This window comes from Amphibalanus amphitrite, unplaced genomic scaffold (genome assembly GCF_019059575.1).
Source record: "Amphibalanus amphitrite isolate SeventyFive unplaced genomic scaffold, NRLGWU_Aamphi_draft 000037F_arrow, whole genome shotgun sequence".
NCBI classification, from domain to species: domain Eukaryota; kingdom Metazoa; phylum Arthropoda; class Thecostraca; order Balanomorpha; family Balanidae; genus Amphibalanus; species Amphibalanus amphitrite.
The window spans coordinates 494,645-521,003 of record NW_024881533.1 but is presented as its reverse complement, the minus strand read 5'-3'; the positions used below and the strand labels follow the sequence as shown (position 1 = coordinate 521,003).

General features: G+C 50.0%; 1 protein-coding gene across 1 annotated transcript in view; it reads right to left on the bottom strand.

The window, feature by feature from the left end:
• Window positions 1-26,143, bottom strand: part of LOC122372603 — an 82,262-nt gene extending 56,119 nt beyond the window's left edge. Inside the window, exons 1-3 of the mRNA XM_043350005.1 lie at window positions 25,949-26,143; window positions 5,407-6,351; window positions 4,066-4,226 (exon numbers count right to left, since the gene is read on the bottom strand). Of these exons, the coding sequence (XP_043205940.1) occupies window positions 4,066-4,226; window positions 5,407-6,351; window positions 25,949-25,979 (1,137 nt within the window). The 5' untranslated portion in view covers window positions 25,980-26,143. The remainder of the gene's footprint in view (window positions 1-4,065; window positions 4,227-5,406; window positions 6,352-25,948) is intronic.
• Window positions 26,144-26,359: the final 216 nt, after the last annotated feature.

Here is a 26,359-nt window from a genome sequence, read left to right as displayed (position 1 = left end):
TCGTGTTCCTGCGCTCAAACTGCACCCAATAGACACCTTTTTTGTTGAAAAATTTAAACTTCAAAATTTGACCTTTTTTGACCTGCAAGTGACCTGACCTAAGCTAAATTTGACTCCAAATGACCTAGAATGACACAGACGACATCAAATTCAAAATTTTTGGCCTAAATGGACCATAAAACATGTGTCACGTGACCGACGGATGATATAATATTTTCGTGACCTGTGATGACCTGACCTTGCCTGAAAATCAAAGTACAAGTTTGGTACCCTCAGAGTATCTAGAGCATCTGTTCACGAGTGTGTGAACAAAAAATGAGCCTGATCTGACTTGTAAGACGGCGGCCAGAGCCGAAAACGTGAAGAAGCTAAAATGCTAATAATTTTTACTTTGACCTGACCTGTGACGTCATCGGTGACCTCGAGGTCAATGAAATTAGGTTTCGCTCGACAGTTTTTTCCGGGACTATCAGATGCTGTTTGAATTTTGACGATCGGCCCAGTAGTTTCGGAGTTAGGAGGGGGGGCTATGAATAGCCCCCCCCCCCCCCCCCCCAGTAGGGCGTGTTATACGCAGACTAGAGTTGCAAAGTTTTCCCAATGGGCTGCTACCGGCACCGCCCCGCCCCACAAAAATTTTCTGGGATACCGGCATGCTACCACGCCCCAAGCAAAAACACCGCCAAATTACCGGCATACTAAAAACCTGCATTCTTGATTCTGGCTTACCCCTACATGAGATGCCACATTTTGGCAATTTCAGTAACCGCCCCACCCAGCAGCCACCCATTGTCCAACCAAAACTCCAGCAGCCTGATTTTGGCTGAGTTGGCCCCACAAATACCACAATTTTGAAACTCAATTCCAGTTTACAGCTGTTAAAAATAAAATATCACCTGTAATCAAAGAGGTATTGCCTACAAAAAGCATTAACACATTCATCAAAAAAGCAAGGTCAAAAAGAACTTGAATTACTGAAATGTGTTTCTGAAGACTGCACAGTGAGCAGCAATCACATTTACCACAAGCGTTCTTACTTTCCACATTACCCTAAAATGAACTATAGCTAGTCATAAATCACAATATTAAAAAAAAAAACTACAGATTTGGCCATGTTCCTAACTGAGGAAGCCAGATCAACATCTGCTTTTTCCTATCCGCCATGGCTTGTAGGCTCGTGAGTAAGATACGAATCATGTAAAAATATGTGTTAATAACTCACTTGTCCTGAGAAGTCACCAAATAATATGTATAAAAACGATATAATATCCTCTCCTATCTCAAACGCGGGAACAAACACAAGGTTATAGGTAAAGGATTTCGAAACAGATGCGCCATAACACAGTTTTTAACCAGCTGATTAAAACACTGCAAAAAAAGTTTTAGGACTGCAAACTACTGCCTCGTGAATGATTTTATTGATAAAAATCATCCAACACGATATTAAATTCCAATACAATCAACACTGTGAGTGTTATTCACTACAAGAAAATCCACTTCTCTTGAGTAATTCAACCAAAATGGCATATGATATGAATAAATATTACGTCATCAGCTTACATCCTTCTTTTAGGGGACATTAAAAGTCAATCCTTGGTTGCTTGATCAGCTGATCATATTGCGCCACTTTCTATTCATTTCGTCTGCATGTTGTGTTTTCTTGTAAAGATAAGACAAAATGCCAGTTTAATTCATTTTCATTTCATTTTGGGACCAAAGTTAGGCTCAGGGCTACCTAACACCTGCCTTTTCAGCTGGATTTTCAGTGTCTTTGTAGAGTATCTCAGACCACATCTCAGGACTCAAGGCCAGTTTCCAAGCAATGTGTTTTGTGTTGTTTTGATTCTGCCTTTTGCCTAGGGAATGTTGCCATTAACATTAATTTATTTTATTGTAGGTATTATACCTATTACCTACCATTAGACTTACTAATTGGTTGTGCTTTTGCAACATGAATGAGTATTCTTCCTTTGATAGACCACAGTAGATTCTTGACAATTCTTATTAGAGCCAAACCTGTGAAATGCTGATGTTCATGTGTACAATTACCCTTAGCAATGGAACTTCTACCACAAAATGTATTTTGCAGTGGCTAAGATTGCTGTTATTACAATTCAATAGCCTCTTAGTGTCCAAAGTTTGAATCATATGCTGATTTTTTTTTTTGGTGCAAAATCAAAAATGCCGGCATGCTACCGGCAGGACATGCCAAATACCACGAAAAAACCTGCGGTAGTGAAAGATTACCGGCATGCCGGTAGTGCGGTAGGGAAATTTTGCAACTCTAACGCAGACCCCAGTGGGGCGCGGGTTAAAAAAAAAAAAATATTCATAGTGTCAGGGCTGTGACGAAAAATAAGTGGCCTAAATCCGATGAGAAAACAGGGTTTGGGGGTACCCTAGGTTTGGCTCCTGCATGAGTTGCCCCCCCCCCCCCCCAAAAAGCAAGCCTGGATCCGCCAGTGCTGAGGTCAACACCCTAAGTTGACCTGACCCGAACAAAAAGTATATCATTCAACGCGCCTGAGCGAGACAAACACGATGGTGCCCAAATCGCGGCTCTGCGGCCGTTTTTTGCGAAGTTATTCACCAAAAACGCAACCGTACCTTGGGGCACTTGACCTGATCTCAGAGGTCACCGGTTGACCTAGGACCTTAAAATCGGGTACCAATCTCTGCGTCTCGTAACGGCGCACACGCTCGTTTTTTCCGCGACGCGCTAGCTCCACCAGGGGCGAAACGGCGGGGGGGGTCGTACCCCCCCCCCCTCGGCCGGCGCGTATGTAGAAAACCAATAGGTCCGGCGAGGGTTAAAGGAGAGATAACACTTTCACAATCGGAACTCATAAGTTTTGTCCCTTTCAACAATTTAGAAACTAGTGAATATCCTTCCTCAATTTGCGAATGAAACTGAACAATACCACTGAAAATAGCCGGGAAAGGTCATTCACTATAAATCACTGCATTTCATGGGCTGCCCAACTTCCATTTCAAGATCATTTCTATCTCCCAAACAAAAGCGGTTTAAGATAGATAAGAAACATAATGACTGAGCGACTGGAGAACTGTGACTCCAAAATTGAATCCAGGGACAAATGCGTAGAATATATCACAAAGTTCTAGCGCTGGTTCTGATTTCTGGTGGGTCTGATTTTGGGGAGACATTTGCATCTCTGAAACTAGTGTCCCTTACCACTGATCAGTGAGATGGAACAGAGGCCTGACACAACGAGGGACGACCATTCAAGGTCGCAGCGCCGCCGGTCGATCGGTTTCGACTCGCAGTCGGGCGCGAGGTGGCCGGCGGCGGTTCAACCCTTCAAGGACAGCGGTCCGTCCCAGGGCGGTCTGGGACACAAAGCGGCTGTCCCATGGATAATGGACAACGATAATTGGAGCAGAAACATCTCCAGGTACCAGTCACAACGAAGGACAGACGTCTGCACATTAGGCATACAAAATAAGTTCCCGCCGTAAGCGCGGAGGTGACGAGTGACGACTGAGCAGCGCTCAGGCGCTGTCCACTGGTTACCTGTACTGGTACCCGATATGGCAGATGTGTACAGATATTTGGCAGATGCCTACCAGTGTCAACGGAGGAGGCCGACCGTATATACCAGTAACCGTGCCCGGCCAAAGGATAAAGTGTTTTGCGTTTTTTCACTCTGGCAGCTACATAGACCGAGTGCAGTTATTTGTAAATACCGTCTCCGATCAAACACCGGCTGACGCTCGGTTTCGGACAGCCTGTCCATAGTGTTTATTTTATGGTACGGAGTGATCCCAGAGAGTGTAGCGCAGCCGTTAGGCCTGCCCATGACCTCTGGAGTCGTAGCCTGGCGTGAGACCCCAAAGTCCTACCGTTCCTAACCTCCATAGCAAAACATTTCGAATTCCGTGTTTTATGTCGTTTTGAGCTGAAAGAAGCCGCCTGACATCCAGTCGTCCCGGCCCGGCCGCTACTCTGGCCCGTGACCGGTGACCCGTCTGTGACCCGTCAGTGACCCTGGTGACCCATCGGTGACCCGTCAGTGACCCCCTGGTGATCGCTCTGTGGTGGCTCACCTCCAGCACCTCTCGCAGGTCGCTGACGTAGGCGGCCTCCGTGTGAAGGATCTCGGCCACCACGCGGTCGGCCTGGGTGACGCAGCCGTCCAGCTGCAGGGACTGGGTGCGCGCCAGGCCGCCGCCGCCGCCGCCGACCGCCAGAGGGTCCCCGGCCGAGTCTGCGGCGGAGCGGCGCAGTCACCGGTCAGCAGCAGTCACCGTCACACAGTCACACAGTCACAGTCACACAGTCACAGGTCCGCCACAGTCACAATCCCCCAGTCACAAAAGACCGACTCTGGTTTTGAACGGTAATGACACGCGATACAATGTCAAAATGAATTGAATAACGGCTTTGAAAATAAAGTTGCAATGCCGCTATAGACAAGTGAAGGAAGCACCCAGTAACAGGTCTGAAATTAGGCTATCGTGTTGAAATTAGGCTATGACGATCATCTATCGTGTTCACAGACGTGTCTATCGGACGTGTCGATCGGATGTGTCTATCGGACAAGTTTATCGGTCGTGCCCACCGTCCATGTTGTGTTCGAATCCAGAGATTCGTTGCCGTGCCGTTCGCCGTGCGTCGATTCCGTTCAAGCCCACCGGGCATTTGACATTTACGTATAAAACATCAACTGAAACCATACCTATATGCTACAGCTCACAAAATGAAAGATACAATACAATAAATTATAAAAGAGCTATATACAGGTGAATGTTTGAGCACAAGAAAACTCACAACGAACATTTTCCATATATCTCATAAATTACTTACATACCTATAGGTTATAATATCATATAAAATAAAACGTCATTTTATAAAAACGTTTCAATTATTCTCGCAGCGGTCACGTATGTGGCGGATGGTTGGTCCGGCTTTCCATTTAGTTTGCTTCAGTTCATGACCACCTCCAAAGTCGGCTTACCATCACCGAGATGCCGTCTGTATGCGACGGTCGTCGTGTGCGCTTCTCTCTGCGAGAGACACTGAACATAGCGTGTGTTGGAATGTGTCGACAATCGACACTGATAAATGAGCCGGTGTCATATACCCAGAGTAGTGACATTTATTTATAGGTACGGCCGGCACTGCGGAGGCCGAGGGAACTGAAGCAGTAGGTATGCATCAGCAGCGCTATGGCAGAGGATCGTTCATGCCTTCCTCTTGACATCTCTCCCCGTCCTCAGCCTCCCCGCTCTGTTTCTCTGGCCCCACGTTCACCAACGTTATCTCCCCTCACCTGTGACATCTCCCCTGTTCACCTGTGCTGTCTCTCCCGTTCACCCATGACATCCACCCCGTTCACCTGTGAAGTGTGATATCTCCCTGTTCACCTATGATTCTCCCCAGCTCACCTGTGACATCTCTGGCGCCGCGCGCCGGTCGCCGCCGCACCAGGGAGCGCGGCAGCGAGCCGCCACCAGACGAGGACGATGAGGAGGCCGTGCTGACCACGGAGAGCGGCCGCTGCCTCAGCTCAGCGGTCCTCCAGCGCGGCGCGCGCCGCTCGCGGCCCGCCGCCAGCCGCGGTCGCTCCGACAGGCCGCGCGCCGCCTCGTCCCCGGTGCTGTCGCCACCGGCCGACAGGCTGCTCTCGCCCGTGATGGAGAGCTCAAACGACGAGCACGCCTCCTCCGAGGGCGTCTCGCAGATGCCGCTGTCCGTGGTGGGCGCTGACAGCGTGGACAGCGGCGACGCCAGAGTCTTGGACGGGTGCGCGGAGCCGAGCTCTGACGATGGGGAGTACCGTGACTGGCAGCAGGGCGAGCAGGAGGGTCGGGACAGGGGTTCCGACAGCGGGACCGCCAGAGAGGCCGGTCGGCGCGTGACCCTCGCTGTGGCTGTCACAGAGATCTCCCAGTCCGCGCGGTCGGCGTCGCCTATCGCCATCGATGCGGCTACCGCGCTCACTTCACTGCACGTGGGCGCCGCGGGCAGCACCGACGGGCGCACAGTTCGGGTGTTCTCCCGGACGGAGAGGCCGCGTCCCGCGTCCCCCGGGAGAGCAGAGATCTGGAAGGACGCCGTACTCACCACACTGTCCACCGCTGGGGTACAGGGGTCGCCGCACTGACTGCTGCTCCCGCCGCGGCTGGGGGAGTCCAGCCGACTGCCGGGGGAGCCGGGCGCCGCCGACACGTCACCGGCACACAGTTCCGCACCTCTGCTCGTGCCACTCTGCACCACTTCCCCCGGCCCCGCCGCCGGCTCCGTCCGCAGCTCCTCCGCGCGACACGCTCGGCTCCGCAGGACGAGCGAGTCCCAGATGTCCAGCAGACAGTCCAGCCGGGGCGACGACCCTGTGGGTAACAGAGAGCACGTCATCAGTGACCGGCAGCACAGTCCACCGGAGTGCTGCAGAGATGACACGTCAGGAAACATGGCCCACTGGGCTCCCGACTCCAACTGTGAGGGTTTCATTCATTATCGGAAGACGGGTTTCTGGAAGAAAACGACATCGACAGGGAGGTTTCTGGGAAGGGGCGTTGTGAACAGGCATGCCGAATATGAAGGTTTGATGGTCACAAACATCGACAAAAAGCTGACGACATTACCGCTAAACATGCTGCAATCGGACATGATAAAGAGGAGCCGTCTCCGAGTTAGGCGTGGTAACTGCACGGGGCTGATGTAACTGGTCCCGGGGCCTGTTCCGATCAACAAACACCGGCGTCCCGCAGGTCGCCGCCGCGGCCACCGGCACCGGGTCACATACACTGGGGTGGGTGGACCAGCGCTCCCGCGCGTAATCCGACCCAGCCACGCGCCGCCGCGACAGGAGCGCGGAACGAACGCCAGCCGGCGGCCGTGGCGGTGCATCTGCTCACTCCGTGGAAGGCGTGCGGTCGCGCAGCCCGGGGCAGGGCGCCGCGTCACCCTGTACTGGGAGACGTGCCGGGCGGAGTGGTGGCCCGGCTCCACGGCGCGCGCCGGCACCGGGTGTTGGAGGGGGCGCGGGCAGGGGCGCCGCCACGGATTTTTGACTGGGGGGGACGGACTGACCGACTGAAAACCCAAAAATATACATTTTTACCGTGGCTTTTTCGGTCCAATGTATTGAACGTTTAAAGCAAATATGCCACTTTTAACATAGGGTTTTAAACTGAAGTAACAGTTGTGTAGCTTGAGCTGAGACAAGAATTAACAAATCAAGAGCTTTTATGGCCCAACGATCACCCTGGCCAAAGATATCGGTATCGATTTTAGGTTTGAAGACTGAAGTCATTCCCATAGACTACACTTTGTCATTCCATTACCGAGGAATCCATTCCCTTACGGAGAAATGCTAGCCAATCAGCATTCAGCTGGTTTCAACTACGTAATCCGAGTATGCTTGGTCAACGCGTAATCAGCTTCCGCTGCAATATAAGTAGCCTCTACGAAAGATGGAAAACAGTTCTTATGTAAAAATAAAATAAAATCCTCTTTGCAAATATTCATTATGTTATTTTCTGACCATTTTAAGCATAAAAACTCATAATTGTGGCAAAACAACTGGTTTGAGGGAAGTAGGTATGGCTATAGACCGATTTCCCACCAAGTACCTACCTATATACACATCCGATGTCCGATTCAATTTGACACGGCAAAACCTCCAGTGCTCTATCAGGCTATAATTGCTGATGTATCCCACTAATCTGATCGGTAATGCATATTGCATAGGAAATGCATATTGCATACCCGCGTGGGGGAGGGGGCGTTGTATAGTAACAATCTCTCTTTTTGGGTCGTGCATGAATCGGCGCGAAGCGCCGCGAAAATTGGCAAAAAAAAAAACATCAGGCAAACTGCTCCAAAATACGGATTTTGCAGCCCGTGTAACAAGCTTGATACCAGAAAACCTTAGGTCAGGTCACCAAGTGAAGTAGTCAAGTCGCCTCAAAGTTTTGCTGTCCTCTCAACCGTATAGCTTATTTCTTAGAAGCTGGAAATTTAGTGTCGTGTGACTGCAGAACTGTGGGGTCGGAGCCGGAATCAGTCGGAGTTGATAGTTTTGGCTAGAGTCGGAGTTGAAGTCTTCGAAATTGTTCGGATTTTGACTCCGATGTCGGATTGGTTTAAAGTCATGCTCTCTTGGCTGGTTTGACGAAATAAATTAGGCCCATTTGGAGATTTTGTTGGCCGAGGTGTCAGGGGTCAGACCAATGCATGTAGGCCCACACCCCATATACCTACTGAGTATGTAAACCTCCTGGACCCTCTCAGATTCGGCACCGTTCTATCTCTTCCATCCTCAGGACAGTCAAATCCTTCTCCTCCACGCCGCAACCCCCCTGCTCCGGGCTGGACGGGCAACTATCCCATGCAGGAATGGCTCCACTGGAGCTATATGTAGTCCTTTGCCAGGTGCAGTGAATGCCAGTGGGCAATTGTGGCTCACTGGGGTGGCTGCCCAGACCAATGTCTCCCACTAATTCTTTCATCCTTCCGGCTCTGAAATGGTCTCATTGGACAGAAGGGTCTAAGCAAATTTCGAGTATGGATAACAACCAGTAAAACGTCTTTTGGGGCGACCAACGGAGCGAGCGAGATGGTGGGCCCTGCACGTGCGAAATTGTAAAGGGGTACCAGGTACCTCCAACTAACTTGTGCACTGCACCCTACTAACCGGTCCCTAACGATGTGCCAAATTTGAGCGCAATCGGCCTAGCCGTTCTCGAGCTCTGGGGCCGTATTCACGTCGATCATTTTCGTAAGAATTTTCTTAAGTTTGACCTACTTCTTAAGTAAATTTTTTTATTCACGTGAACTCCGGCGATAAAAACTTGAGAAGTGTCGACGTGAATACCAAATTATACTTACGAAAGAAAATCGACTTACGAAGTCGACGTGAATACGGCCCCAGGTCTGGAAGCGGCACCCTGCACGTGCGCACGTGCAAAATGGGTCCCAACTGACTATTGCACGGTACCCTACTAACCGGTCCCTAACCATTTATCAAATTTCAGCACAATCGGTTCAGCCGTTCTCGAGATCTGGAATCGACCCCTGCACGTGCGCGCGTGCAGCAGCACCCCAACTGTAGCACATGAATATGCATTGCCTAGTGGGTACCTACCTATACATGCCAACTTTCAGCGCAATCGGCCCAGTAGTTACCGAGATATTGCAATTGTTACAAAACTGACACCTCTTCATTTTTCACGTGGCACGTGCATCAGGGGTTCCCACATGCATCGGGAATAGTCCAACACTTGTTAGAAGGAATAAAGCTACCCTACCGAAAATTATGGCATGTAATTCGGTCAAGTGGCTGCTGAGATAGAACCCTCGCAAAAGCGTGCCGGCCGCTCATACTCAGAAATTTCCGTTATCTACGAAAGACTAAGCTCGCTTCGCTCGCTCCGTAATGAGTTTGGGGGGGACGTCCCCCTTCCATTCTGAGAGTGGGGGGGACGCGTCCCCCCCGCCCCCCCCCCCCCCCGGTGGCGGCGCCCATGGGCGCGGGGCGCGCCGAGCGCCGTCCGCCGCGCCGGGCCACCTTGCCCGGTGATCGAGTCACTGATAGCCCGTCAGGCGCCATCGGCCCGGCGGCGGCACGCGTCGCTCGGCCATTTGGCCGCCTGCATTCGAGTGCCGCACGCGGAGCTGGAGTCCATCCTGCCAGCTGGCCGGTAGCCGGTACAATTCGTGCGAATGCTCAGTAAAATGTGTCAGCACCCTTCCAGCCTTCTAGGGAACCACAATAAACTATCAGAACACATATACAGAAGCCATCAGTTGCTCGTATACACTGGATTGGGACCCGCGGTTGATATCCCTGCACACAATTATTACTGGGCACTGCCAACAGGGCAGATGGTTAAAATAGGGGCTCATGTACGTACAGAAACAACTACGGGTCGCCGTACCTAAATGGTTAGATTTTAATCGGACATCCTCACCGTGGCCCATTAGTAAAGTAAAAATGCCCTTTGCCACGATATCCACACCGAAAGGGTGTGTAATCATTTTCACGGCAGTACCGTCTCGCTCTGACCTATTTTCAGTGACCCCCGCAGAGGTGCACAAATAGCCCAGCCTGTCTCCTACACGGTCTCCGATGGCTCCGGTTTGTCTCACCGATCATCCTTAGGTATATCCCAACATATCTATACTTTCAAGTAAAGCTGGTTATTTACATTACAGTTATTAATATTTACAGGACGTAAACGCTATTCCTGAAGTGTTTTTATTTCTGAAGCTATCCGCAGATATATCGTCATTTTTCTAAGAAGCCGACAGACATACGGTATGCGCTGATTTGGGCAAAGTGCGAGGCAGGACTTGGTACACCTCCACCTGAAATGCATACTGTTGGTGTATAAATAGACTACACCTTTTTACCATCAAGTTAAAATAAAAGGACTTCAAATAAAATAAATAGGACTTCAAATTTAAGCAAGAGGACTTCTAATTAAAACCGCAGGACAACAAATAAAAACGAGGGAATTTCATTAAAAAATATCATGATTTCAAATTAAAACCACAGGAATTCAAGTTAAACCCAAAAATGTCATACAAGTATATGTGCTTGGTATTTTGGCGGGAATGCTCATTCGGTTATTACGAGCGAGCGAGCGCAGCGAGCGAAGCGAGTCTTTTCAATATAACGGAAAAATCTCAGTATGAGCGGCCCGGCCCGGCCCGGCCCGGCCTGTAACGCTTTTGAGAGGCTTATATCTGAGCAACCGCTGGACCGATTGGCCTGCGGTCTTTTTTGCTGGGTAGCCCCATCCCTTGTACCCCGTAATTGACTACTTTTGTTACACCTCAGTGACCGTCGTGGCACGTGCCACGTGAAAAGTCAAGGGTGTTCAAGCTGCTTTGCAAAAGTAGTGATTTTGAGAGGCTCATATCTCAGCAGCCGCTTGGGCGATTGACTTGCGGTAATTTTTGTAGGGTAGCAGCATCCCTTCTACCAAAAATAGGATACTCTCGATGCATGTGGGTCACTCCCAGTGCACGTGCAAAATACAACAATAAGAGGTGTCAAATTTGTTCCCATTTTAATAACTCGGTAATTACTGGGGCGATTTCGCTGAAACTTGGCATACAGGTAGGCACCCACCAGACAATGCATTCCCATGTGTTGCGGTTAAGGTGCTACTGCACGTGCGCACGTGCAGGTGGCGCTTCCAGATCTCGAGAACGGCTGGGCCGATTGCGCTCAAATTTGGTACACGGTTGGGGACCAGTTAGTAGGGTGCCGTGCAAAAGTCAGTTTGGACCCCGTTTGCACGTGCGCACGTGCAGAATGCCGCTTCCAGATCTCAGGAACGGCTGGGCCGATTGCGTTCAAATTTGGTACACCGCTAGCGACCGGTTAGAAGGGTGCTTTGCGCAAGCCCGTTGGAAGTACCCTCTCGCCCTTCCGCACGTGCAGGGCTCACTATCACGCTCGCTCGTTCTTCGCCCAAAAGGCGTTTTACTGGTTTTAATTATCCGCTGAATCTTAACTCATTCCTCCATTCATTTTCTTCTAAATCGGAATACCCCATAAAGGCTGGCCAGTGGCCATGATAATAATTCGCGTGCGTAACAATACGAGGTGCAAAAATAAATATGCAATAAAATGCGCATTTTCACCTAGAGCTTGACCTAGAGGTTCATTTGTCTTCGTTTACAAGTTTTGTTCGCTTATATTTGAGTACAAAATGAGCTTAGATGTAAGTGAAGATGAATCCAATGTAGACCATTTTGATACCATGAACGAAAACCCTATTGGTGAGCCGCGACGACGTGGTGTAAAGCCAGGCTTCAAGCGAGGAAAATATAAAAGAATGGGCAAGGAGAAGGCATGATATCAAGAATGGCATGATATTGAGATAGCATTGATGCCTCGATGGTCACTCTCGTGAGAGGACACTGCCCAATACAGCTTTGGAGCTGAAAATGTGTACCTATCTGGAGGAAAATTACATCAGGAAGTAGGGAGATGGTTCTGCTTTTGATAATTAGCAAACAAACCGATTCAAAATATCCACATTTAACTATATCAAAATCAGATTTAATTTGAATTCCTTTTATTTTTATTTGAATTCTCCTTGTTTTAAAGTTAAGTCCTGTGATTTTGATTTGAAATCCTGTCGTTTTTATTTGAAATCCTTTCGTTTTTATTTGAAAGTCCAATATTTCAACTTGAAATCCCGTCATTTTAATTTGAGGGTAAAAAGGTGTAGAGTGAGGCGGTCTGGTTGTTGACTGTGTCTGGAAACACTGGAAAGTCAAGAACTACCCTCATAAAACCACCGGGACGCTCAATTAATTCCTCTCATCCAATGAGGGTTCAGTTCCACATGGACCAGACGGGCGTCCATCTGCCGTCCCATAGCGTCCCTCTCCCGTTTAGTGGGGCAGTTACTACTTGGCGGGCTGAAGGTGAAGTGACGTAACGCTGCAGTGTACGGTGCACGTCAGTGTTTCTGTTTAGGAATATGAAACTTTAAGGAGTGTGTAACAAGTTTTTTCCTGGATCAACATTACTTCATTTAGGTAAGAAAACATTATTTGAGGACGATTTGGCAATATTTGCTAATGGGACGAAGCCCATTAAATTGCTATGGAATACCTATCATAGAATACCTATCATATTGAGGACCACAAACGTTCAGAAAACGTTTTGACTGTAGGCTTTAAGAAGCGGCTTTAAATCCTTTTATAATCCATCGCTGACTATACATCTATACTGCAATCTATACACATTTCACGTGCATCGCTAATCTCTTCGCTAATACAGATCCTGGTCTATTTTTTCTTGCTTAGCAAACCTCAGCTGTCTTGTAAAATTTTCACGACGCATTCATACATTACAGTTTAGAGGCAGATAAATCCGATATTCCTGTTTTCTGCGTGGCTCTGTGAGGTCGGTCCCTGCCATGGATGGTGTGAGACCATCCATGCTGCCGATCGTTCGACGCGCTAGTTTTATTGGGGGTTATATGACCGAAGGACATCGACGGCCGACGGAACTGCCTCGCCTGGCGGGGTCACCAATGTGGAACACGCTGCCGGTTTTTCCGAAGTAAAACTGGAGATTTGCTAGACAAAGTTAGACTAAGTGAATTAATGTACTTAGCCATATGAAAGCAAATGTTTGACAGAAAGTAAGCGGCCATTTTGTCGCTGCTGGAGACAACTGCCGGAAAACTAATTGCATTCCCGCAACATCCAATAACTCATCGATACGTATTAAATGAAGCAGGGCAGATTACCATATTATTTTTCTTAGGATGTCGGAATATAACAATATGTTAAGATACCAAAAAGGTGCAATATCCTTGTTTATAACACAGCCTTTGTTCCGAGTCTGTGCCTTTGGATGGATCTCATGTGCTTAAAATCTTTAGAAAATGCACTAAGTATCCATTTGAATTATTACTTATGCCAACATGAATGGTAGAAGAATAATCAATTGTAATTTGTTGTCAAGTCTAGATGTGTTTTCTCCACTGTCAATGACTGATTTCTTCTTGCTGAGTAATGTTTTGCAACCTATTAATTTCTATGCCAATGGTGGCTCAAATATTGCTGTTATAGCTATGCAATGTGTAATCTTATATTGTTTAAATAAAGTTAGGCAAATTCAACTGAAATCATGACTGTAATATTTGAAATATGTCATCTGATTGACCTTCATCATACCAACATATAGCCTGGGCAAGGATTATGTCAAAAATGGCAAGGCAAGAGGAAAATAGAACAAGTCAGATTGTATTGCCACTCCTTTAGTCAGAGAATGAGGACAAGTTATAAGCAAAAGCACAGATCACCTTGAAATCTTGAAATCAATGTCAAAGCCTACTAGAGATGTCAATCGGATACCAACTTTTTGGTATACCGATACCAAACCGATACCAACTTGGTATTTGGTATTTCAATCGTAATGTGTTTGGTATTTTGTTGGTATCATAAACCCTCACTAATGTATAACAAGCTAAGAAATCGATAAAAAGTTGGTATTTCCCTCAGTTTCCCAAGTTGGTTTGGTTTCGGTATTTTCCCGTGGTTTTGGTTGGTATTTGGTTTGGTATCGGTATTCCGATTTTCCGTAATTGACATCACTAAAGCCTACCCACCTGACAAGTTGTATGGTCTCCCTCTTTTTAAAGTAATGCAATGCATTAGGTAGGTACATTGCTAGGTGTGAAGTTTATGGAGAACTTCACAAACCCCATTACAAATCAGTTTTATAAGCATATGCTTCAAATTGCTATGCTTCCCACACTAACTGAAAGGTTTTTGAGCAAACTCATGAGCAAACTCCATGCCAGCATATCTTGTTGTTGAGTAAACATGTTGACTACTTAACTGGCCATTCCTTTTTCTATAATCATATTAATTACAATTCTACACAGACCTGTAGACAATTCATGACACATTTTCCACCCACAAAATTATTATATACACAACTGAACACAAAGACTATGTTTAAAATAATCACATATCTGTTGCATTTTTGCTGTATAGGTACCTGTCTATAAAACATGAATAATTTGATGTTGTGAGCCTTGTGCCCAGATGAATGTTTGTGGTATTGGTGTTACAACAAGGAAATTGAAAATTTGTCATGCAGTTTAGGGAAGTTATACCTAGGAATGTTCAAAATGAAGTGAGATGCCTTCAATTACTAAATCTCCAGTACATTTAAGAGCCATATATTCTTTTGAAGGAAATTATTAGGTACCTATTTACATTAGAGCTAGGTAGGTAGTTACCTGCATGTTAGCATCTTTCAATGTTGTTCTTTATCAATCAAAATGAATGGAAAATTTAAAAAATAAGTAGAAGTGATCAGATAGGATAGGTAAAGCAATTTCACAATTCATTTGACTTTCAGTTTCAGTTCTCATCAAGCCAATTAGGTTGGATACCTACCTACTTACCAGCACCTCCATAATCGCTCCCAAAAATGCCCCCTGCCACGAACCTCTTATGAAGAGTTTATAGAAGTGCAGGCTGCAGATTTCCGGCCCATGCAGAGTTTTCATTTCTTTGGCAATTCCTTAACTCCACTTAGAGCTCACAACCTTCTATTACCACACCATCACATCACAAAATATAATGTGAAAGTCCGTATACACTTTGCTTACACTGCACAAGACACACATCCACAGCACAGTACAGCAACTGAAGCGAGCTGTTCACTGTTACAATTATCTTTCAAATTCAACTGACACCGATAGCTGGTTACCACGCAACGCGATAGCAAATGGCGTCAGCTTGTCCCACGAATGGCGGTTGCTATGGAAACCAGCTGACGAAACTTTACCAGAACCCATTTTCGAACAGGAGTTTTGTTAAGGCGCCCCAAGAATTTGTGCGCCGTTTTTCGAAACATGCCCACCACTTTCGTAGTTTTTCATCCTACATTTTACCTACACGGTGTCTCATGAGACACAATGTTAATCCAATGGGAACTGTCTCGTGGGTGTCTCATGGAGGAGATTTGTAGGAACTGTTTTTGAAGACACGTAAAGAAATGTAATGACCAAATGCCGTTGACAGCTGATTGTACCGACCAATTGCTACCAGTTAGCTGTTTTTATAGTCATTTTTGTACAGAAAACACAAACTGAAATCTGTCTCGCGGCTACCCTCTTCGGCTCTTTCCTGTCTCCTACATTGTAGGCAAGTAGGAAGGTTTGTGCACCTCTGGACCCCCGCCCGCCTGCCCGTATGGTCATCTCACGTTTCAGGCAGTGCAGGCAGTGGCGAGACCGTCATTAGTGCCAGAATATCATGTGTCCCAGTTCAAGTATTTGTTATTGAAATCCTGTCCAGCAGTGTCGCCCCCAGCTGAACACCTAATCTCCCGTCCTGTAGCCTGCTGCAGTAAGTGTGGATTGTGCGACCTGTTGACCGGTATACAGTCGCCGGGCAGGAAGCTGTAGGAAGGGCCTGCTGTAGGAAGAGCGGATTGTGTGACCTGTTGACCGGTACGGTCGCCGGGCAGACGCTCAGTTCGAGACGCTGTCTATCAACTGAGAGCGCTGGCTCGTTCCCTGGCGTCTGCGGTGCTGAGAGAGGACCACTGACCTTTGGTCGCCGGGAGTGGCCAGAGAGCTGTGACCCAGTGACACACGGCAGGGGACCGGCCGACAAACAGTGCACGGCGACAGAGGGTTCGGTCGGGACGGAGGGTGGCAGGCTGAGGGCTGAGCAGACTGGGGACTGAGACAGGGCTAGGCCGGGAGGGTAGGGACAGTAGGACAGACTGAGCGAAGCAGACAGGCGGCAAAATGGTGGTGAAAAACTAACCGAGGGACTGTTAAGATGAGCTTACTTAACTTTACAGTCATCGGAACGCACCGCCCTACAAATTAGTGATTTCTACTTTGCGGTTTGCATTTCCTGCCTGCCTTGCGATGATAACAAGCAATGTTAATTATAGTCTAGTCTTGTGTTTTCAAGGCACATCAAAAAACGTTATACCACCCCTAGCGTAAAACACTGTTTTAAAAAGAAAACAGCGTGTTTTAGGCCAACGAATATCCACTATCAAAACAATGCATTATGTAACAGCCCACCGTCGCTTCTATATTCAACAGATTTGGGCGCGTTTATCGTGCCCGACACGGTCGATAGCGCATCGCTTAGTGGCGAGCACGGCCGTATCCGCCGCGCTCGGCGCTGCTTGGTATACAGAGAGCTGCTCCACGGTCCGAATTCTGAGCACCGTTCTCACCCAGCAAAAACGAACAGTAAACACTCTGGGGTCCGCCTTTGAACTCGCATCACAATTCTGACCTTCCTCTAATGGTGCATAGCTGTGCACGGGATAAGAGGTTCTGGACAGCAAATTCAGCAGCAACATCCATACATAGTTTGCCGCGAGTGAGTCTAAACGTGCGCCTGCCCTCACGCCCTCCGCTAGTGACCGCGGCCCGGCCACTGCGGCCCTCGGGCCGGCGACCCCTCGTGAGCGCACTGCCTGACCCGCGGCGCCGGCCCGGCCCGCCGTTTGTTTGGCTTGGTGGGTGCTTACTCTGGGCTGCTGGCCGGTGCAGTGGCGGGGAGCCGCGAGGCTATATGTCCGGCACTGCTCTGAGCAGAGCCGGACTCACCCTCAGAAGGTGGCGGCACGGGCACCACAGCAGACTGACCCAGGGTCTTTTGGACCGACCCGCGCGCGAGTATACGCATAACTGATCCAGGGGTTCGATGTAACCCACAGCCACGTCATATTTATTTAGGCTGGTTATTTACCAATATTTGGAATGTCATAACACAAATGGTTCTTAAGCCAGTACAGGGAAATGAACTCAAAACACAGTGACAACATGAAGCCGCTAACAAAGAGTAGGAGCCGGTCACTTATCTTAAAAACACATTACAATATACCCTCTGCAGGGACTGAGTCAGAGAAGAGATAAGATGTAGCTCGAGCAGTCAACCCTGTGAAAACACTACGCGTCTCATGGCCAAGGCGCAATCTCACTGCGAAAACACTTCACGTCTCATGGCAAAAATGCTACACGTCTTATACGGCGAAAACGCGCCTCAACGTCTCACGTCTTCACGCCACGCTTCGAAGGCAAGTCGCACCGCTCGAAATGATTTGAGAATCGAGCGCATAGGGGAGAGTGGGGAAAGACGCCCAGGGGTTTGTTATGTCATATATTATTCGAAAATGACCATCGGAAAGCAAAAACTTGTAGTTTCAACGGAAGCCGATGTGGTAGACTGAACCTACCCAGGCTTGGGGTCTGGGTACGCCCGTGATCCCACCCTCGGTGGGTCGCCTGGAGCCGCCTCTGGTGACTCTGCCTGGGGCATGTGGACCGAGCCCAATACAGACAGTTCAGAGCGGACCGCCGTGTTTGGAACAGTGGCGACGAGGTGCTACGAACCGGGCCAGGGATCAGGGATGGCTGGCATTGGTCGGATACCAGAGTTTGATCCGAGCTTGGAGAGTTTCGGTACCTACACACGCCGCGTGGAGCAGTATTTTATTGCTAACGGCGTGGAAGAAGAGGAAGATGTGCGTCGCCGGGCCATTTTCCTCAGTGCGGTTGGTGTGACTACCTTCAGTCTCTTAGAAGACCTGATCGCACCTGCCACAGTGAGCTCAGTGAGTTTCAAAGACATCGTTCAGATTTTGCTGGAGCACTTTGAGCCTGAGCAATCATCAATCGCTGCAAGATATCAGTTCAATCGTGCAGTTCGGGACCAGGGAGAGTCCGTGTCGGCGTTTGTCGCCCGGTTGCGCCATTTAGCGAAACCATGCCGGTTTTTGAGCGTAACAACGGACGAAATGCTGCGGGACAGATTTGTGTGCGGTCTGAGGAATGAGCCAGTTCAAGCCAAGCTGCTCAGAGAGGCGAATTTGTCGCTTGCTTCAGCCATTCAAATCGCTCAACTCAGCGAATCGGCAGTTTCAGACGCCTCGCAGTTCACCGGAGCATCGGCCTCCTTCGGGGGCGGCTCTGGAGATGACGTCATCGGCTACCTCGGCCGGGGTCGCGGCACCCGTGGCCGCGGGCAGCTGCGTGGTGCCGGGGTCGGTCAGCTGCGCGGCCCACACAGCGTCTCGACGACCGGGGTCAGTGCATCGACAGTTATGGGAGTTTCAAGAGGACGGTGGCAGGGCCGCGGCGTGTTCGTCTCTTCTCGCGGTGCAGATCGTCGACTGCTGGACCAGACGCAGTGCCGTCGCTGCCTGCGACAGCACGCCGACTTCGAGTGTCCGGCACGGCAGCTGCGCTGCTACAGATGCCACGCCGTGGGTCACTTACGGGTGGCCTGTGCGCTCAACTGGACGACGCCGCGAGTGCAGCATCTCAGCGATCCGGAGCTGGAGGTGGCTGTGACTCGGCGTGACGACGGACTCGGTGGAACGGGCCAGGGGGATCTCGTGCCGGGAGCGTCGGCGCCCTCGGGCGGTTTGACGCCGCACATCGAACCGGACCCAGTCGACATGTTTCGAGGTATGGCCACTGGTGGGGAAAATGTGTCATGTCGAGGGATGGAGAGGAATGTGGAGAGCGCTGATGTGGACAAGGGTGATGAGTATTTTTTGTTCCGTTCTCAGGACGCCGATATGTCCGAGAAAAGACCGCCGATGTATGTTGATGTATGTGTAAACGACACACCTGTTCGTTTGGAGCTTGATACCGGGGCAGCGTTGTCTGTATGTTCGGAGGATGAGTATAGGAGAATTTGGCCGGAACAGGGTCCGATGATTCAGCCATGCAACAAGGTTTTGCGAACGTACAGTGGGGAGCTGTTGGGGATTAAAGGACAGGCGCAGGTTCGAGTCAAGTATGGGGACCAGATGGCTGATCTGTCACTGATTATTCTGCGTGGCTCGGGTCCGTTTTTGTTTGGCCGTGACTGGTTGGCCAAACTTAGGCTGAACTGGCCGGAGATTTGTCACGTGTCGACTGATGTTTCCATTGGCGAGTTGGTTACTGAGTATGCCGATGTCTTTAGTTCCGAGTTAGGACGGTACACTGGCGAGGCAGTCAGCATCGCAGTTGACCCGGATGTGCAACCGAGGTTTTTCAAGCCTCGTCCCGTGCCGCTGGCGTACCGTGAGAAAGTAGAGCGTCAGCTGCAGGCCGAGCTTGACCAAGGGTTATGGGAACCGGTGCGAGCGAGTAGGTGGGCGGCGCCGCTGGTCCTCGCGCCGAAGTCTGATGGCTCAGTGCGTATATGCGGCGATTATCGCCTGACCGTCAATAAAGCTGCTCCCGTCGAACAGTACCCGCTGCCGCGTTTCGAGGAGCTGGCGACTAAGCTTCAGGGTAGCACGGTTTTCTCGAAAGTGGATCTAAAGTCAGCGTATAATCAACTGACACTTGACGAAAACTCGAGAGAGTATCTCACAGTAAACACGTCAAAGGGGCTGCTGAAGCCGACTCGGCTTGGATTCGGTTACTCATCGGCGCCCGCCCTGTTTCAACGAACCATGGAGACACTGCTAGCAGGCATTCCGGGCACCGCGGTATTCTTAGACGATGTGGTCTGCTCGGGAAAGACACTGCGGGAGCACAATGTAGCATTGCGGGAGGTGCTGGATCGGGTCCGGGGAGCGGGGCTAAAATTGAACAAGAGTAAATGCGTTTTTGGCGCGAGCAAAGTAACGTATTTGGGACACCGAATTAGCGGACAGGGGATCGAACCGACCGACGACAAAGTCAGGGCGATTACCGAGGCGCCAGAGCCCCGAAATCTGTCTGAACTCCGCTGCTGGCTGGGGCTCATCAACTTCTATGGGAAGTTTTTGCACGGACTGGCCTCCGTTTTAGCCCCCCTGTACGCGCTCCTGCGCAAAGACGTAGTGTGGAGATGGACAGATGTAGAGCTCCACGCTTTTCAGAACGCCAAAAAGCTCTTACAGAGCCCCCCAGTGCTGGCACATTTTAACCCCGACCTGCCGATAGTGTTGGCATGTGACGCAAGCCCGGTCGGTATTGGGTGCGTTCTCAGCCAGAGGACGCCCTCGGGTGAACGACCAATCGCGTTTTTCAGTCGTACCCTCAATGAGACGGAACGGCGCTATTCGCAGACGGACCGGGAAGGTTTGGCCGTGGTAGCTGGAGTGAAACACTTTCATTTTTATTTAGCTGGTAAGACGTTTGTGATTCAGACAGACCACAAGCCACTGTTGGGGCTGATCGGGGAGCAAAAGCCACTGCCAGTAATGGCATCGCCTCGGGTGGTCAGGTGGGCGCTGATGCTAGGATCGTACGACTACCACTTACAGTATATACCGGGCACCAAACAGGTGCACTGTGACGCCTTAAGTAGGCTACCGATTCCAACTGGTCATAAAACAGTGAGTCCAACACCAGCGGAAACGATTCACTTGATGGAGTTCTTGACTGAGTCGCCAGTCTCCGTTGATCAGATTCGCAGCGGTACGGCGCACGACCCAGTACTGTCGAGAGTACTGCAGTTTGTCAGAGACGGGTGGCCGCAAAGCACCGTTTCACTTGGACCAGATTTTCAGCCATTTAAGAGTCGAGAGGCAGAGCTTAGCATTCAGGATGGCTGTATACTGTGGGGTGCGCGGGTAGTAGTCCCACCACAAGCCCGAACACAGGTGTTAAAAATGCTCCACGAGGGGCATAAAGGGGAATCCCGAACGAAGTCATTCGCGCGCATGTATGTATGGTGGCCGAATCTTGATGATCACATCGTTTCCATGACAAAGCAGTGTGATGTGTGTCAGGAGCACCGCGCGGGTGTACCTGAAACGCCGATTCACCCGTGGGTGTGGCCGTCCCGACCATGGGAACGGGTACATTTAGATTATGCTGGGCCAATGTCGGGATGGATGTTCTTGATTGTAGTGGATGCTCATTCCAAGTGGATGGATGTATACCCCACCCGGAGCACCGGCACAGAAGCGACACTCGAACTTTTAAGGCAATCGTTTGCTTGTTGGGGCCTCCCTCGTACGATGGTCACAGATAATGCACAAGGCTTTATGTCGGAGGAGTTTAAGTTGTTCTGCAAGCAGAACAACATCACTCATCTGACTACACCTGCGATGTCGCCGAAATCGAACGGGCTGGCAGAGAAAGGCGTGGGTACGTTCAAAAGCAGTTTTAAAAAGCAGCGTTCTGGTTCAGTTCACACCAGGGTGTCGAGATTCCTGTTCAGCTACCGTTCGACGCCACACACCACCACTCGTATGTCGCCAGCCGAGCTGTTTCTGGGGCGCCGTGTGCGGACACCGATGGACGCGCTTGTACCTAACTTGAGCGAGTCTATCCGTCAACGCCAAACACGACAAAAATTGTACCGTGACCAGCATACTGTCGACCGAAATGTCAATGTTGGTGACTCTGTGTATGTGTCAGCCGTGAGCCGTTTGCGGGGTGGTGAGGGGCGGACATGGCTGCCCGGAGTGTTGTTGGGGAAGGCAGGTGTCAAGCTGTCTGTTCGATTGGAAGATGGTCGCATTATTTATAGACACTTAGATCATGTCCGCGCGGTGTCTCGATGTCCACCTGTTCGTTGTCCGCCTGTTCGCTGTGCGCTCGTTCGCCGTCGTGATACCGGCCCGCCCAGCGCCGGCTATCCCCGCGAGCTGGTGACCTCCCAGTGTACGGCGGCTCGGGCTCAGCAGCCTGCCGCGGTGACGTCACCGCCGGCCGCAGTGACCGCGGCGGCGACCGCGGCTGGGGTGCGGGGTGAGCCTCGCTATGAGCTGCGGAACCGTGCGGTGTTGCGTCAACCCGATCGACTGGCGTATGAGTAACGTCTTGCCTGTTCGAATGGTTGTTGGTCTGTCACATTGTTATCTAAAGGTGGAGGAATGTGGTAGACTGAACCTACCCAGGCTTGGGGTCTGGGTACGCCCGTGATCCCACCCTCGGTGGGTCGCCTGGAGCCGCCTCTGGTGACTCTGCCTGGGGCATGTGGACCGAGCCCAATACAGACAGTTCAGAGCGGACCGCCGTGTTTGGAACAGCCGACATCATTTTTCTCCATAAAATATCACTCTTTCGTGCTTGAAATATGAGAATTTTTTGCTATTAAGCATTTTCTCGAAGAACTGAAAGGGGGCATTTTACCCCAAAGGGTGGGAAAGACGCCCCCTGGCGTTGGGTAGGATGCCCCCCTGCACTATAAGTGACATAAATGGGCACGTGAATTGCCTGAACGAATCAGTAGTCCCTTCGAGCCTGCAGTAAACACTAAACGCCATCGTAAGGGCCCTCAAAAGTAGTCGTGAGGGGCTTCAGAGGTCATCGTTCAGAGTCCAGCGCGACCAAACAAGCCTCCGTGGTGGCATTCGGAGAACGTTGTGGGGCCCTTATAGGTCTTCATGAGTCTTGAGGGCCCTCAAGCCCATCGTGGGGACCTAAGATGCCAGCGAGGCCCGTGGAGCCAGCGCGGGAGCCCTCAAAGGATGTCGTGAGGGGCCTTGGAGTTAATAATGGGGCCCACAGAGGTCGTCTCGAGGGCTCTCAGAGTCAGATGCCGCCCAAAAAGTAGCTGTGTGGGCCGAAAGACCGGCATGGGGAGCAGCCGACCGTATTGGGCTCTCAATAGTCCCAGATCGGCTTTTGTCTCTCATCACAAGTATGTACTAAATGATTCGACGGGTTGTTTGAAGGACAGCGTACGGATTTAGGGGGGGGGGGTCTTTCCCCATCAGGGCATGGGGCATCTTTCCCCAAGGTACCGAATTAACATTTAATCAGTACAATTTGTTAGCCCTAAAACTATACATCCTAAAACAAACTGGTTGGGACAAAGTACATACCTACATATTAATGTATCACGACAATAGCAAGGGACATACAAATTATTTACCTTGTTTGATATTTGCAATGTTTTGACACCAAAATATTTTTTGAAAGCAGCGAATAAAAAACATGCAATCACCAGCCAACCGTTGTCTGACTGACATTGGCAAATTTTGGTGCAGTTAACAAGGCAGGCTTCCGCTTTACGCCAAGAACGTTAATTTCCAGGTTCGATTCTTTGTTTTGCCGCTAGAGGGGGTGGGGCGTCTTTCCTACCCTGGGCATCTTACCCCACTCTCCCCTACTTTATTGCATTGCGCATATTGGGGTGACAGGCATTCAGTGATAGTTACGTCACGTGCCTCGCAACGGACTCGCGACTGAAGCGTTAAAGACGCGGCTTTTGATGGCCACCTGAGCGAGATTCTGCAGACGAGGTCTTCTCGCTGCAGCTCCCAGTGAAGTTGGTCTACGGTCAGTGGCAGCGCTCGCGTAACCGTCCAGATCTGGTCTGAAGTCGGAATCGACCGTGTGTTACATGTGGTGTGTAGCCGGGGGCGGCGGTCGGCGATGCCCGGCGGGCCCGAACACCGTGCGGCTGTGTTTAGTGTGTATGTAGCGGCCGGGCAGTGTCCCGTTGCTCCTCCAGTGGCCGTGCAGGCCGGTCAGCGGCCATCAGAGGCACCGACAGGGCGCTGCAGCACGCACCGCCGGCGACCGGGCACGGCGTGACCCGGTCATGACACAGCCGGCTGCGACGAGCGCACACCACGCGCGGCGGCATCAAGCCGCCAGACATAACGGGACCTGCCGAACTTTTAAAAAGTACGGATTCAGAACCATACTGGATCAGCAATGTCAATAACTTAATCTTATGCAATTTTGATAAACTCAAAATGTTGTATTTTATAACGATTTCCTCCCCCCCCCCCAAAAAAAAAAACGAAATAGCCATTTCAGAGACAAAGAAAATTCATATGCATCCTATTATATTTTACTTCTTGATTCCTTAAGAACCGAAAATGTAAGAGCCGTTTGAGGTTTTGCAGTTTTTAAACAGACACGATGTCACTAAAACCAGAATAAAACATCTTTTCTCGAAAACTTTCCGACAAATTTTGTGCAAACTTTCATAGATTATGTCAAATTGATGCATGTGAAAGCTTGACATCGCTGGCTTAACACGTTTAGAATTATTTGTTGGCGAAAAACGGGAGGGGACAAGCTCAGGCTCCTCCCCCCCCCCCTCCAGCGAAGTGCGGTTAAGCCATGTCTTCGTTCATACTGAAATGTTTGGAAGGTTCAGAACTGTGTCTGTAATCCTTTTAAGGTTACTCATCATCTTTATTTCCCATACAATTGTAGCACTCAGTAATCGGTGCTGCGGGGAGGCGTTTATCCAAAAAATCAGTGACATGCTGAGGGGATCTGTGGACCCGAGCACATCTATTCAACATGCTAGGGAGCCACCGGGTTGGGGCAGTAGGGCTGCTCCTGGCACATCGATCAGCAATCTGTCCAGACGCGAGCGAATGGTTCGTTCAGCCAATGGTCCATGAATCGCGTGATGCGCCACGCATCTGGTAATGCTGCCTATGTATCCTAATCTACAGCATTACGCTAATGCATCAATATGAAATAAATCAAAGGAAGGCTAGCGCTGACACGTGCTGACGCAGGTTGGTATTCTGGCCGACATCATTGCGTGAGAAAAGATATGATTTACGGAGCTCCTAAATCTTTAGGCATCAGGATCGTATTTCGTTCAGCTGAAAGGGACAGTTCGCTAGATCGATAAGACTGAGCAGTATTGTACGGTTATTGACAAAGCTGCTTCAAAGGAGCTGAAAGAAAAAAAATACGCAGTGCACGCGTGTTTAATGGCATAGGGTATGGTCTGAAGACAACATGCGAGATGCGCTGACGGCTGCTGAAAGAGGCTAAATTCAGTATGACCTTCTCGCTTCTACGGTATCCCAAGACAAACGCTTGTTTATTACCGTCCAAAGATAATTCACGAAGTTATGACCCTACATACGAAGTTAGGAGCAAAAACTTCTTTTAAAATGCAAGTTGCGAAAAAACCACAAGCGATAAAACGAACTATAAGGAGGACCGTAGCGTGTGCAATGAAATGGTCGTGCTAAACATGCTTCAGCCTTTGCATACCAACGCAAAATGTTGGCTTTGGAGGAAGATTTGTATTTTTTACGAAGTTACCTCTCCTTACCCTACGCTAAATATCTCACAACGTATCCCCTGCCTACATTTACGCCTCTCAGTTTGCGATACCAAGGCACATGGTCGGGGTCCTTGCGAAGATGTCTGAGTGCTGACCGACAGCGTATATGCCACATCGCGCTGCGGCTGGGGAGAGGTGTCGACTCTTTATCAATGTTTTGTGCCATCGGGTGCCTAACCTAGGTTCCGTTTCAGTTGGTCAGTCAGATACCTTACCGCTGTAAAAGGGTAAAAGGCCAATTGATCATGCAGCTCATGTTAAACCCTATATTTAGGCAGTTCAATGTCAATGACACGAGTATGACTGACTGTACCTATCAAATATCTGACGAAGCTCATAAGCGACCAAGTCCCACCCCATCCAACAAGTGACCGAACTGATAATTGATTATTGGTGGGAAGGGGAGTTAAAGATGCCACAAGGACAGAGCTATCTTATGTCCATTTGCTGCGCGACACAGACACTCACCGAATAGGGTTGGCGGTGCGTCCTCGTCCATTCACACGAGCTCGGGTCGCTGCGCCTCCCGCTGCTGTCTTACGGCACTGTGGGGGGGGGGGGCAGCAGAGCCCTGTAGTCCCGCCACAGAGGAGCACTGACCGTCCCCTGGAGCACCGCCGGGCCGCGACTAACACTCACCACTCCTCCCCACTCGCGCGGCACTGGGGCGGGCGGCGGCGCGGCGGCGTGGCCCGGGCCAGCCGGCTGACCGCCGCGGGCGGGCAGCGCCGCCCGCGGCTCACTACCCCGGAGCCATCTATCGGCCGGAGTGGGAACTACGACAGGCGCGATAAACGGCCGTCTGCGTGAGACCGGCGTGGTAATCGTAACGAGCTCGCAAAATGCTAGTTACAACTGAACATCATGAAACACACCGTT